We start from the raw sequence: 15,837 nt of genomic DNA on the forward strand, positions 1-15,837 counted from the left end.
TTACCCGGCTTGACCTGCATATGCATAAATAGTCTAAGAAACCTCGATATCTTTCAGATCTAAACAGACAATTTTGAGCAAATATCTGAGGCCCTTCAAATGCCTCGAATGCACCAAATCCTTCTTCCTCAGGAGCAGATTGAAGAGGCACATGTTCTACCACGAGCAAAACAGACTGCGCCCCTTCAAATGCTCCCAATGCTCCAAAAGGTTTATGACACAGAGATGCTTAAGGTCACATCTGCAGGTGCACGCGAGCACTGAGCCTTCGTTCTGTTGTAACCTCTGCGACAGGAGGTTCAGCAGGAAGAACAGCTTAAAATGCCACCAGGAGAGGGTCCACTTTTTGCAGGACCACGTTCACTGTGAAATTTGCGGGAAACGGTTTGCCCTGAAGCATGACTTTCAGCAGCATTACAAAAGCATGCACGAGAACCAGGATAAAGTCGTTTGTTCTGCTTGTGGAAAGTTTTACACGCCAAGTGAGGTTATCAAGTATCCGTTAGTGAGTAAAAATCAAGCCGGTGAAATTTCAGAGTTTCTCCCAAGACATATGCAACTGATGCACGGGGAAACTGGAGAGTTCCCGTGCAAAAGGTGCGATCAAGTATGCAAAACTGAAGGGGCCCTCGAGAGGCACGTGAAGACCGAGCACAGAAACACGTTAAAAGTCTGTGAGATCTGTGGTAAACACGTAAGATGCTTGAAGTTGCACCTCAAAATCCACGCAGGTACCTTGTTGCCATCCTCAAAAGAACTGCTGTAAGCATGATTTTTAGGCATAAAAGACCACAAATGCAGTAAATGCGATAAGGCGTTCGTGAGAGTCGGAGCTCTACGGTTACACGAGAGGACTCACACCGGTGAGAAGCCTTACGAGTGTCCTTACTGCCGTCAAAAATTCACTCAGTCAGGCTCACTAAGGATTCACGTGAGGAAACTGCATGCGAACCGAGAGTGTGTTTAATAAAGGGTTGAAGAATAAAGTTTTGTTTTCTGGATTCCTTATCCTTGTCCTCCTCCTCGACTCCTTCGGGGGCAATGTTAAAGAAGAGGTGTCCATTTTCCAGGATTTCCAGATTTTACGAGTTCAAAAATTATTATTTTAGGCCTCCCACTCAAAAGTCATGCAGTTTATGTTCAAAAACCTTCAAAAACAAACGTCAGCTGGTAAAGCACATGGTGACCCACCAAACCGAGCGTCCTTACACATGCGCCCTCTGTCCAAAGACTTTCAAACGCAAATACGACATCACCTGCCACATGGTGGTGCACGGTAAACACCGCGTCTACAATTGCGAGTTTTGCCCGAAAACCTTCAAGACCAAACAGGCTTTTATGGTGCACCACAGCCGTCACCTCAAAGAGTACATCGCGACCTGCGTGGAGTGCGACCGTGGGTTCGTCACCAAGCACGAGTACCTCAAGCACATGGATTACAGGCACGGCACGAACCCGAACATTTGCGAGATCTGCGGGAGGGCGTGCTACAACAAAAACAGCCTGATCAATCACCTGAAGACTCACGACCAGGGTCACCACCAGAAGAAGTACAAGTGCGAGTACTGCAAGAAGAAATTTAATCAGCAAAGGGGCTTGGCGCAGCATTACGTGCGGATCCACAAGGACGGAGGGCAGAAGTACGTCTGCGACGTCTGCGGCAAAGAGATCCACTCGAAACCGAGTCTCGTGGGGCACATGAACATGCACCGGGGGGCGAAGCCCAACAAGTGTCCCTATTGCGAGAAGACTTTCGTGCTGAAGACCACGATGAAGCAGCATTTGTTAACGCATACGGGAGAACGACCGCACGGTTGCACGCTGTGCGGCAAAACGTTTACCCAGAGGGGCCCGCTGAAGGCCCACATCCAGAGCCACTTGGGCGAGAAGCCTTTCGCTTGTGATATTTGCCAGGCCAAGTTCGTTACGAAGGCCCAATTGAATTATCATATGAAGGTTAAGCATGGACAGGTTTAGGGGTTATTGGAGAAGTTAATCTTTTGTTATGAATAAATTTGTTGATGATGGTTTATCTGCTGTTTATTTGCCCTTAAGTGTGTTGATTATCGTGAAAATGGCTGCAGGAAAAGTGATTTTATCAATTAAGTGCTGCGAAAAAGCCCCTCTGCTTGGCTCCAGTAAGTGAGACAGACTGGAATTACTACAAGCAATTATGTAATTTTACTACATTGCTCATAAAAGATCAGAAAAGAAGTACCAAACTTCAATATTACTTGAAAAAATTAACACCCACAACAAAACAAAATTAACTGTTCCAGATTCACTGAAAAGAGTAAGAGAAAGAGGAGAATCTCTCTGTGAGTTGTTCCTCGTAACGGAAGATATTGTATTTAAAATTCTTTATAACATTAACAGTAAAGTTTTTGCTTATGATGAAGTTAATATAAATTTAATATTACTTACCGCTCACATCCTAAAACTTTGTATCATATTTTACTCATAAGTGGAAAGGAACTAATGTGGTACTACTTCCAAAAGTTCGTAATCTAAACGACTTTGGGCAATTTCTATATTACCAACTCTCACTAAAGTTTTAGAAAAAATTATTGAATTTTTATCACAAGAGCTATCAAGCTCAATAAATATATTGGTGTCGTTGGACTTTACTGGGGCCTTTGATGTGGCAAATTATAAAATTTTGACGTCTATTTTACACTATTTTGGTTTACTAGCACTCACTAGAGTGGTCCATTAAATTGATTTCCTCATTTCTTACTAATAGAACACAACAGATTTCTCTGAATGTTATATAGTACTTGGCAGTCTTAAGGTGATTGCAGCTGTACCTGAAAGGAGTATACTTGAGCCTTTGCTCTATATGTTATATACCTCTCAGCTATTTAAATTAATAAGATGCTCTCAATGCTCAAATTAATCCTAATTTAGAAAGTCTGTTTCAAGCAGCTACTAAGCATATGCTAAAAATGAATTCAGCAAAATCGGTTGCATTAGTGTTCTGTAGTGAGAGCATAAGAAATAATGTCCTTAACATAGAACTTATTTCTAATTAATATCAATGAAAAACTCTGCTAAAAATTTAGGCTTGATTATTGACAGTAAAATGAGGGATAAGGAGCATGTAATGTCTGAAGTTAGAATCAGTTATTTAGCATTAGGACTGTTGTTTCCACATAGGAACAATTTAAATTAAGATACAAAAAAAATTGTATGCAACAGCTTAGTGCCTTCAGCTATGAATTTCTGTGATAATATCTATGGATTCTGTTTGGACTTTTCGGATATTCAAAGAATTCAAAAGTTACAGAGCAAATTTTCTATAAACTAAAGGAAGTCAATTGGCTAAATATGCCACAAGCAACACATCATATATTATTTATTCAACGATTTTTTAGTAAATTTTTGGTTTTGGTGAATATATAATATATTTGATGAAATTCTTCTGAAAAATCATTGTTTTTGGTCCATGTTATCCAATCTAATAACGCTTTTTTTATACTAAATATTTATATGTAAAATTACATCAAATTTAAATAAACAGTGACACCAAATTAAATATTAAATAAATATGTTCTGCAAAAACATTGTTTTTCATCAAGACAACCCTTACCCCCCCACCCACCCCAATCATTTGCCCAGTAAGAAATTCTTTTGAAAAACCACCGTTTTTCGTCTTATTAATTATTTATTAAATACTTATTAAATATTTATTATTATTACAAATTGTTTATTTATTATATAAATAAACAATTTGTATTATTAGATTAGATATTAACGACGAAACCAGCTGGTATTTATGCGTATCATTTTTGAAAACAATTTCTTACTGGAAAATTGTGTGGGTTGGTTGGGGGGTTAAGGGTAGGATCAATGAAAAACGGCTTGTTTGCAGAAAATAATTGCCTGAGAAAAAAATGCTTTTTTAAGAAAATTATAGCTGATAAAAAATCTGTAGTTTTTGTATCTATACTTTTCTCACATAACCTCAAGGCTTTCGAGTAAAACGTGAAAAAAACCCTATTTTATTTCTCTTTTTGTTGTGACGGGTTAATAAACATTATATTTTTATAATTATTATAAGGGTTTATTTTTTAGGCCAGACATTTTGTCCATCATTTTACAGGGCTACAAGCAAAACAATTACAAAGACGTGCCGATCCAGTGCCCGTTTTGCCAAAAAGTCTGCAAAAACGACAAGTTCCTAAAGAAGCACATGGTGTGCCACCAGGACTCCCGTCCTTATCCTTGTCCCGTATGTGGCAGGGCGTTCAAACGCTCCCACGAAGTTAAGAACCATATCGCCTCGATCCACGAGCAAACCAAGAGGTTCCATTGCAACCAGTGCCCGAAAGTCTTTAAGACAAAACACGGTTTTCTCGATCACATGAATCGTCATTTAAAACAATTCGTGGCCGAATGCTCGGAGTGTGGCAAAGGGTTCGTGACGAAACAAGAGTTCGAGGTGCACAACGCCAAAAAACACAACGGCAACCGGGAGATTCTGATCTGTTTCGTATGTGGTCGCACCTGTGTGGACAAGGCCTCCTTGGCGGGTCACCTGAAGACCCACGAGGAGGGCTACCACGACGAGAAGTTCTCCTGTGAACACTGCGGCAAAAAATTCGCTCAGAAACGCGGCTTGGACCACCATTACGTGCGCAAACACAAAAACGGTGGCGAGCGATACGTGTGTGACCTGTGCGGCAAAGAGGTCAACTCGTTGCGCAGCCTCAGAGGTCACAAGTTGCTCCACGAAGGTGCCAAACCGCTGCAGTGCCCCGAGTGTCAAAAGTGCTTCGTCCTGGAGACCACGCTTAAGCAGCACATGGTCACGCACACGGGTGCGCGTCCACATAAGTGCGACGTGTGCGGAAAACGGTTCACGCAGCGGGGACCTTTGAAGGCGCACCTGCGCGGACACAGCGGCGAGGTGCCGTACGCGTGCGACATTTGCCACGTGGCATTTTCCACCAAAAGTCAGTTGAATTACCATACGAAGAGTAAACATCATGCTGTGTGATCCGAAGACACGATGTTTGATATTGTTTTTGTTGTAATAATAAAAGTTTCAGATCTTATTACCATTATATGAGTTGTTGTTATATTTCTGGTTCAAGTTTACTGGGCAATGAGTACTACAACTCGTTTCCAGCTCTATCAACAGGTTTTCCTCAAAAAAATTGCTCTAGGTTCTAATAGGTGAGCTTTTGAGTACAAGAACCCAACTACTTACTAACCGGTTTCCATTTTAGGAAATCCACCACAAGAGGCAAAAGAAAACCCAATCAGGCCGAGTGCCATTTATGCCAGAAGCAATTTTCCAATCACAAGCTCCTATCCAAACACCTTAGGATCCATTCAGACCAAAAACCCTTTAGATGCGACCAATGCCCGAAGAGTTTTAGGGAGGAAACCCAATTAAAGACGCACTTAGTGCGCGTCCACGATTCTAATCAAAAACCCTTTGAGTGCGACATTTGTGGACTGAAACTGAAGTCCAAAGGGTCCCTGGGCATTCACATGAAAAGACATTTGAAAGAATACGTGGCTGAATGCACGTACTGCAAAATGGGTTTCGTTACGAATCAGGAGTACGTTAACCACATGGGGTCCAAGCATGGCCCGAGCAACCACGTGTGTAACGTTTGTGGTAGGTCTTGTTACGACAAGGCCGCCCTCCAAGGTGAGTAAAAGGTCCAAGCATCTTCAATTCTTAAGCAAAAAGACAATTGACATTACCATTGATCGTATTGATTAAGATCCTCTAGGTATATTCAAATCTCTGCTAACCATCAATTGAAAATACATCTCAATGTATTTAATATTCTATTTAGCAACGAACTTTCTAAAAGTTTAATTTTAAATCGTCTAGATCTGCATATAGATAGCACACGAATTCCCATAGTGTCACAGGTAAAAGTCTGGGTTTGATTATTGACACTCATTTGCGTTTCTGTAAGCATATAACCCTAAAAGTGAGAAAAACATATTCTACTCAAGCTGAAACATAAGTCGTTATGTTATTAACTTTGCTTTTCAAAAACCCCTAAAGAAAAAATCTAGTGATGTTAAAAGTTTACTGATAAATCACTTCAACTTGCATCAATTTTTTTTTGGCAAAGTAATGGAAGATTGTTTGCCATTTAAAATTATGTATGACATTATGAGGCAACCTTTTGACCTACCAAAGTTTAAGTTGATAAAATGTCTTTCGTTACCACACATTTGTGCTTACTATCTGCTTATGTGTTAGCCGATTTTGTTTTTTTTTCTACAAATTTCCCACGACATTTTTCTAGGTGTTTAGTTCAGTTTGCTGTGTGTCAGCGGTGATTAGTTTTCGTCTAGGTGTGCTAACCCATGGGATAAAGAAAAATTTCTAAAAAAGCAGTGAATTATAATGTTGTTAAAGAACTAAGAAATAAACAGGAAAAAGTTTAAGTCGCATATATACATTGGCGATAATTCATTTGCATATATAGTTATTGCAATAAACATTTTTTGTGAAAGTGGCAAATGCAAATGTAAACAACAAAAGTGAGAAATGAATTCTGAGAAGAAGAAGCTGTTGTGTTAAATCTGTGCATAGCAAAAGACAAAGATTTCCTGGTTTTTTAACAGGTCCAATATGTTTAATACTTGGGTTCAGCGTCTGAAGCCTTAAAACCACTAAAATCTCAGTAATAATCAATTATATTTGAAATTATATGTATGTGAAACTTATTATATATATACACATACCTTCCGTTAGTCTCTCAGGCTTAATACGATGTAAGTTAGAATGATCTACAGAATATGACATCACTGCTGTGTGGCCAAATGATATTTGAAATCAACAAAATAATATCTTTTTATTTGTTTGACATTCCTTGTAAAAATGTTGTTTTTTAGACCACGATTATAAAAAACTGACCAGATTTAAAGACAGATTAAAAACTACACCCAGGTCTTAGTAATACCATAGGATCCTGATTGATATTATGGCAAATTGGGGTAAAATTTAATTTTTTTGAATTGAATTAAAAATTCTTTGAAATATACTTTATTGGAGAAAAATAAATTACCCAGTGAAGTTCAATATATCAGAATTCTTTTTGTTTTTGTATAGACTTTTTGACAGCCTCAATGTCAAAACTTAGTCTAAATCCGACCCCAAACCTAAGAGAAACCCAATTTCAGCAGTTTGAATGCATGATGAGCAATTTTGGATTCTATACAAATCTTGGAGTCTATGAAATTTTTAGGCCAATAGAAAAATTGTAACTCCTGTAAATTTTACTTTTAACATATTGCCTCTTTTATCACGAATTTGGTGATGGTTATTTAATTCATAATATTTCGACTTATGTTTCAAGTTATCTACTAGGGTTTTAGGCAGTATATTGATCAGTTTCGGTGCGATATATTTAAAATGTCTTTGCCTAATAACTTTTTTGGTTTTTTTGGAATTTTGTATGTATGTACTAGAGGACTTATTTGAATTTTATTCTTTTTTGCGTTCATTAAAAGAGTAAATAAATATAACTCTCGAATGTCCATTATTTTTATAGTTATTGAGTTTAAAATAAGCGATTTTTTTTTCAAAAATAACTTTAATTATCCGTTTTTTGTCAATTATTGAATTTGTTTTAGATGCAAGCTTTTCTCTTATTTCGCTGAAAGAGCCGTTAAAGAAGTTTGATTTTTTTTTGTTTTGTCTGTTATTATTTCACCTGTATTTAGTTTTAGTTGTTTTATTTCTTCCTTTTTACATTTTTGCTTATTACATAAGTTGTTTATGTTGTTCCACAAACTTCTGCTTGGATTTTCGCCTTTTGCTATTTCTCTTAAAATGTAGTTTTTCTTTGTTTCCTTTATTTGTTTTGTTAGTATTTTTTTTGCATTTTTTTGAAGCACATCAGTGGCCACTTTTAACAGAAATAAATCAAATTATTGATTTGTGATTCCTTGGTATTGAGTCAATTTAATTATTGCGACGTTGTTTATGGTCCTTGTTTGGATAGTTTTCAGTCACGTAGAATTCAAAAAGTACAGAATTTATGGATTCTTTTCTTCTTATGCTATTTTTTACCATTTCGTGTTTTTTCGATCCTATTTGTGTTTTTTTTCTCTTTATTTTCATCCAAATATTTAATTATGTTTTTTTTTTTGCAATTTTTTATTTCCTTTAAATTCATACATTAAACAGTACCTTGCATCTTATGTAAGCAACTCTTACCTATGCTGATGGTTTTAATAAACATATTTATTATATAAAAAAAAAACCTTTAAGGTCACATGGCTCGCCACGCCAAAGACTACGGTACCAATCCGAACATCAGGTGCGACATCTGCAACAAGACCTTCCTGCAGCCCAAGTACCTGAAGCACCACTTCATGCGCATGCACGAGAACGGTGGTCAACAGTTCATTTGCCATCTGTGCGGTAAGAAAGTGAACTCCAAGAGGTCCCTGAGGGACCACATGTACATCCATCAGGGCATTAAACCGTTGGAGTGTAAAGAGTGTGGCAAGACCTTTGGATTGAGGACCACGTTGAAGTTGCACCTGAGAACCCACACGGGACAGAGACCTTATAAGTGTATGGTGTGCGGGAAGGCTTTCACCCAAAGAACTCCTCTAACGGTTCATATGAGATACCACACCGGGGAGAGGCCTTACGGTTGTCATTTGTGCGGCGATAGATTCGTTAGCGGGGGATTGATGAATATGCATATTAAAAAAGTGCATGGGACTAATACGTGAGGAGGATTCGTTCGAAACTGTTATGTTTTCTTGCCAGACTAATTGTTACTTGCCAGTGCAATAAATTCTTATATTTGTTTTGCTCGGACTTATTATTACACCAAACCCTTTATCCTCCCCAAGCTTTGCAACCCTTTAATAAAGCATTTATGTTTTAGGTCCCAAAAGGCTGTAAAAATAAACATTTCCATTGTAAGGTTCTTTTGCCAGTACTGCAACAAAACCTTTAAGTCAGAAGAACAACTGCTAGAACACTCCCAAGTCCATGTGGACTTGAACACTACTTTCCAGTGCACCACATGTCAAAAAGAGTTCAAAACCGCAAAGACCCTTAAGACTCACATAAAGAAATTGCACGAAACGGCACGCGTAAGCTTCGAGTGTTGCGCAAGGGTCTACGTGGACAAGGCAAAGTTCGACAAGCACCGCGACAAGTATCACAACGATAACTGGGAACGGTTCAACAAAAACTACTTTTTATGCAAGTTCTGCCAGAAGGTCCTTCAATCATATCAGAGCGTCGTGGAACACGTGAACAACCAGCACGTGAAACCTGAAAAATTCACGTGCGAAATATGCGACAACCACTTTAACACCTCGGATAGCTTCAGGCGTCATCAGATCAGACATCAGAGGCCCCCCCTTATCACTTAAGGAAAAAATCTCGTTCAAATGCTCCTACTGCCACGCGGAGTACAGCACCAAAGAGTCACTCGAGGCCCACCAAACCCTCTCTCACACCGAACACTTCGATAAACTCCCTGACAAGAGGTTCCGGTGCAAATACTGCGACAAAATCTTCGTGGCCAGGATCAGCATCCAGGAGCACGTCAGCGCAGCACATTTAACAGACGGGGCGCACATTTGTATGCACTGCGGCGGCAGCTTTTATTCGGTGACCTCCCTGATCAGACACGAGAAAATCCACGTGGTTGCCAGAGCTTTTAGTTGCGATATGTGCGAGAAGACGTTCAAAACACGTCCGGCCATGAGGAAGCACAAGAAGTACGTGCACAAAGTCAGGATGAGAGACGATTTGAGGTGCGCGTGGTGCTCGAGGGCTTTTAAGAACCTCGGGGCTTTAGAAGCCCACGAGGTTAAGTATCATCCCGAAGTGACCGACGAGGATGGTGAGGTGGAGAGAAATGAGGTTGATGCACTTGAGGTGTTGGAAGAAGTTACGTGTGAGGAGGTGAATGATGAAAAAGAGGAGGAAGACGAGGAAGAAAATGGTGATGTGCTAATTTATGAAATCACTCCTGATTAAGCTGACTATGAAAGTTTTTTAATAAAAAAAAATATGAAGTTGTTGTTTGTTGTACTTGATTGGCTTTTAGGCAGTGGCGTATCTAGTAAGGGGCTTGGCGGTTTTGTTTCCTGATTTTTTTCACCAGTGGTTTCTAAGTAATTCGAGTTTTAGTGTCAATAGGTTCAAAAAAAAGGAATGTTCCTTAAGGTCTCTACTGTACTTGGAGGAATTATTATGAAATGAATGTTTTCGTACGTAATTGGATAAACTGCAATATAAGAACACAATTTTAACTTGATATCGAGGATATTAAAGAACTGAGACAGGAATATGTCCGAAAAAGTCGAGATTTTGGCTTTTTTAAGACTAAGCTCTATATCCTGGACGCAGTTTAGAAATAAGCCAAGAATTATTATAAATTGAGTCTTTTCTTACGTAATTGGATAAACTGCAATAGAAAAACATCATTTTGAATTGATACTGAGGATATTAAAGAACTGAGACAGGAATATGTCCGAAAAAGTCGAGATTTTGGCTTTTTTAAGACCTATGTCCTGGATGCAGTTTAAAAATAAGCGAGGAATTATTATAAATTGAGTGTTTTCATACGTAATTGGATAAACTGCAATAGAAGATCATAATTTTAACTTGATATCGAGGATATTAAAGAACTGAGACAGGAATATGTCCGAAAAAGTCGAGATTCTGGCTCTTTTAAGACTAAGCTTTATATCCTGGACGCAGTTTAGAAATAAGCCAAGAATTATTATAAATTGAGTGTTTTCTTACGTAATTGGATAAACTGCAATAGGAAAACATCATTTTAAATTGATACTGAAGATATTAAAGAACTGAGACAGGAATATGTCCGAAAAAGTCGAGATTTTGGCTTTTAAGACCTATATCGTGGACGCAGTTTAAAAATAAGCGAAGAATTATTATAAATTGAGTGTTTTCATACGGAATTGGATCAACTACAAAAGCAGATCATAATTTTAACTTGATATCGAGGATATTAAAGAACTGAGACAGGAATATGTACGAAAAAGTCGAGATTTTGGCTCTTTTAAGACTAAGCTCTATAACCTGGACGCAGTTTAGAAATAAGCCAAGAATTATTATAAATTGAGTGTTTTCTTACGTAATTGGATAAACTGCAATAGAAAAACATCATTTTAAATTGATACTGAAGATATTAAAGAACTGAGACAGGAATATGTCCGAAAAAGTCGAGATTTTGGCTTTTTTAAGACCTATGCCTGGAAGCAGTTTAAAAATAAGCGAAGTATTATTATAAATTGAGTGTTTTCTTACGTAATTGGATAAACTGCAATAGAAGAACATAATTTTAACTTGATATCGAGGATATTAAAGAACTGAGATAGGAATATGTCCGAAAAAGTCGAGATTTTGGCTTTTAAGACCTATATCGTGGACGCAGTTTAAAAATAACCGAAGAATTATTATAAATTGAGTGTTTTCATACGTAATTGGATAAACTGCAATAGAAGAACATAATTTTAACTTGATATCAAGGATATTAAAGAACTGAGACAGGAATATGTCCGAAAAAGTCGAGATTCTGGCTCTTTTAAGACTAAGCTTTATATCCTGGACGCAGTTTAGAAATAAGCCAAGAATTATTATAAATTGAGTGTTTTCTTACGTAATTGGATAAACTGCAATAGGAAAACATCATTTTAAATTGATACTGAAGATATTAAAGAACTGAGACAGGAATATGTCCGAAAAAGTCGAGATTTTGGCTTTTAAGACCTATATCGTGGACGCAGTTTAAAAATAAGCGAAGAATTATTATAAATTGAGTGTTTTCATACGGAATTGGATCAACTACAAAAGCAGATCATAATTTTAACTTGATATCGAGGATATTAAAGAACTGAGACAGGAATATGTACGAAAAAGTCGAGATTTTGGCTCTTTTAAGACTAAGCTCTATAACCTGGACGCAGTTTAGAAATAAGCCAAGAATTATTATAAATTGAGTGTTTTCTTACGTAATTGGATAAACTGCAATAGAAAAACATCATTTTAAATTGATACTGAAGATATTAAAGAACTGAGACAGGAATATGTCCGAAAAAGTCGAGATTTTGGCTTTTTTAAGACCTATGCCTGGAAGCAGTTTAAAAATAAGCGAAGTATTATTATAAATTGAGTGTTTTCTTACGTAATTGGATAAACTGCAATAGAAGAACATAATTTTAACTTGATATCGAGGATATTAAAGAACTGAGATAGGTATATGTCCGAAAAAGTCGAGATTTTGGCTCTTTTAAGACTAAGCTCTATATCCTGGACGCAGTTTAGAAATAAGCCAAGAATTATTATAAATTAAGTGTTTTCATACGTAATTGGATAAACTGCAATAGAAAAACATAATTTTAAATTGATACTGAGATTATTAAAGAACTGAGACAGGAATATGTCCGAAAAACTCGAGATTTTGGCTTTCCTAAGATCCATATCCTAGACGCAGTTTAAAAATAAGCGAAGAATTATTATAAATTAAGTGTTTTCTTACATAATTGGATATACTGCAATAGAAAAACTTAATTTTAAACTGATACCGAGGATATTAAAGAACTGAGAGAGGGATATGGGATATAGGCGCTGGATAACTTGGAAACTTATTCTTGGATCACTTTGGATACTAAGCAAATTTTATAGTGGACTCTCCGTAATCTAGAGCAGTTTGTTTTATTAATTTTCCTTCGGTGGATTTTGAGATATTTCAGTTTTAGTGACTTGAAGCCGGATAGCTTGGAAACTTATTACTTGATCGCTTTGAATCCTAAACAAGTTTTATAGAAAATTATTTCCTCAAACCAACGCAATTAATTTCACAATTTTTCCTCCAGTATTTTTTGAGTAATTTGAGTTTCAATGGGAGAGGGTCCAATAGAGAGACCATAATCTACTTAATTTTCTTTATTCATTATTTATATGTATCCACAACCAATATAATAAATACATAAACGTTACAAATTATTATTATTATTATTATTATTTTGGTTTGCGCCTTGGAAACATTCTGCCTCTTCCGCCTTCAGAAGCTGGGTACGCCACTGCTTTCAGGCCCAAATTTATGACTATGAGGGAAAAAAGGGGTTTTTAATATCGGTCCTTATAAGCATATCTGGATACTCGGAACCTTCGCTTCATGGATTCTAACCTAATAATAATCTTTTTTAGTTTTACAAAGAATCTCAGAAAATCAGCACGTCTGTCTTCCATCAAACAAACATACAAACCCATACCAAGGAGGTCAACTCTCAAATGTCCCCTATGCCTATGTCGCTTCATCAACCAACAGTATGTGGATTACCATCTGGACAAATCTCATACGGAGCACTTCGATCAACTAGAGCAACAATCGTTCAAATGCAAATATTGCAACGTGAAGGCGAGCAAACGCAAGAAGATAATCAGCCATGTGAAATTCGCACATAGAAAAGAACGAAACAAGAAGAACGTCCTGAAGGAGAAAAACCACGTGCCGAAGTGCCAGTTGTGCCAGAAGGAATTCAAAAGGACCTCGTCGTTAACGAACCACTTGAAAAACATGCACGGTTGGATCTCCAAAGAGGCCATCCGATGCCCCGTCTGCTTTAAGCCGTACGTGGTCAGGAGTTTACTGATCAAGCACATGTACAAGTTCCATCCTACGGCAGATCATAACGGATTCATGGCTGAATTGAATGAAGTTGATCGAAGAATGCGTCTGGACAATTTCGTGCCCCCAGACGCCGATTTGGAGGAAGAACAAGAAGTGGATGATGATGCAGATTATAGAATGTATTTTGATAATTTTTTGGCTATGGAAGCTAATAAGGGAAACGGTGCTGGAATTATTGATAACGTTGAGGTGTTTATGAAAGAGGAAAGTGATCTGGATCCTTTGTGCGAAGAAATGTTGATAGTTCCTGATATTAAATTAGAGCCAGATGTGTTTTGATTTTTTTTAAGTTTTTTTTTTTGTTCAAGTCTGATAAATTTCAATAGATTCAGTTTGGCGACTCTGTCAGTATTATAAATTAATAAATTATTTTTTTGTAGATGCGTTAACTCAGACGATGACGGCACGTGTCCGACCTGCCAGAAAACCTTTAAAACGCCCACCTCCCTTAAAAGTCACATAAAATCGGAGCATCCCTCCTTGGTAAAATACTGCTGCGAGATCCCTTTTTTCACACAAGAGCCCTACGATAAACACACGAGTCTTTACCACACAGAACATTGGGATCAATGTGGACATAACAAATACTTCGAGATCCATTGCAAGCATTGCACCTACTGGTCCATCAGCCTTAAGAGCATGGAGTCGCATTACGAACGGAAGCATTTGCACTCGAAGAGGTTCACGTGCGAGGTCTGCAGGGCCGGATTCGACCTCCTCGGCCCGTTCGAGAAGCATCGTCAAACTCACGAGGACAAACCGATGATGAAATGCGACATTTGCGACGCACCTTTCAAAGTGTTGACCGCCATAGAGGGTCACAAAAAAAAATTTCACACGGAACACTTTGACAAGCTGTGCAACACCGGCAAGTTGAAGTGCAAGCATTGCGACGTGACTACGTCTACGAAACCGGATATGCTTGATCATCTCGACTGCTCGCACGGTATAGTCGTACCGACGACCCAAAAGAACGACTTCCGTCAGTTTTATTGTAATACCTGCTGCAGATATTACAGAACGCGGCTATTGCTCAAGAGCCACGTGTCACGCGAGCATATGTTCAAACCGAAAAACGACCGGGTGTGTTCCATTTGTAGAATAACTTGCGGCGACAATAAATTGTTGCTGATTCACATGCGAGAAAACCATCTGTTCAAATACGTATGCTCCTACTGCAAAAAGCGGTTTGCGCAGCTTTTCACCCTGAGCCGGCACATGAGAGAAAAGCACATGCCCAAAATTAGGGAGAACGTGAAATGTCGCATTTGTGACGTTCAGTTTGCTCACATGAACGAGCTGCTGAGGCACATTCACGTTATCCATCCGGACACGGATCCTTCTACGATTTGTGTGGATTGTAACGAAACTATTGATGGTCAACAAAAAGAAGAAGGATCCACAGCAGTCCAGGAGTTCAGACAAACCATTAAGCAAGAAGAAGTGGGCTCTGATGATCGAGAAGAAGTTGCTATAAAGGTCAAACTTAAAAGCAAAATAATTGAACAAGAAGAAGCGTATAACGCATTCCAGGAGGCCACCAAGATAAGTAAACAAGGAAACGGAGAAGAAGGGGGAAGAGTCGTAGAAGTGATAAAAGTGAAAGAGGAAGTCCCTTCAGAAGATGAGAACACTGACATCCCAAGATTTTTAATTGAAATTGAAGAAGCAAGATTGCAACGTTCAGCAGATTCTGTTGATTGAAGATGTGTTGGCCAGCACGGCCACCAGACCTTTGTCCATTAGATTTCCTGGATATGGCATCAATAGCCTTTATTTATGTCATTATTCTTTTAGTTTCATATATAATATGTTACTTGCTATTGTGCTATGACAAATAAAGAGTTTTCCTGGATATCATTTTTATCATTAACAGCGATTTCAGGTGGTACGATCAGTCATCTGATATTATCTCACTCCAGAAGTGAACTATACTGAAAATCTATTATTTTAGTGGCTTCCAAGAGGTCTTAAATGTGGTCTCTTCAGCTCCTGTTCGTCCAGAGCAGTGGTACTGCTGCGAAAGGTTTTATTACACCAAAGACGACTTGCAAAAGCATCGCTCAGTATACCATAACGACCATTGGGACCGAGTGAATGACGAGCTGCAATGCCGCCATTGTAAACGCTGGTTCAAAACTCTGCAGAGCGTCAGTCACCACGT

The 15,837-nt window shown here is 38.2% G+C and overlaps 2 protein-coding genes across 2 annotated transcripts; both read left to right on the forward strand.

The window, feature by feature from the left end:
- The first annotated feature begins 9,203 nt into the window (after positions 1–9,203).
- Positions 9,204–10,035, forward strand: LOC126747175 (zinc finger protein 184-like). The gene is made up of 2 exons (XM_050455677.1): positions 9,204–9,255; positions 9,330–10,035. The coding sequence occupies exons 1-2, from the start codon at positions 9,204–9,206 to the stop codon at positions 9,989–9,991; spliced, it is 714 nt and encodes a 237-aa protein (XP_050311634.1). The 3' UTR covers positions 9,992–10,035.
- Positions 10,036–13,559: 3,524 nt separating this feature from the next.
- Positions 13,560–15,377, forward strand: LOC126747176 (zinc finger and BTB domain-containing protein 41-like). Its single transcript, XM_050455679.1, has 2 exons — positions 13,560–13,897; positions 14,054–15,377. Exons 1-2 carry the CDS (start codon positions 13,560–13,562, stop codon positions 15,375–15,377), a joined length of 1,662 nt encoding a protein of 553 aa, XP_050311636.1.
- Positions 15,378–15,837: the final 460 nt, after the last annotated feature.

The sequence above is a fragment of the Anthonomus grandis genome, chromosome 19 (assembly GCF_022605725.1).
Source record: "Anthonomus grandis grandis chromosome 19, icAntGran1.3, whole genome shotgun sequence".
Classification (NCBI taxonomy): Eukaryota; Metazoa; Arthropoda; class Insecta; order Coleoptera; family Curculionidae; genus Anthonomus; species Anthonomus grandis.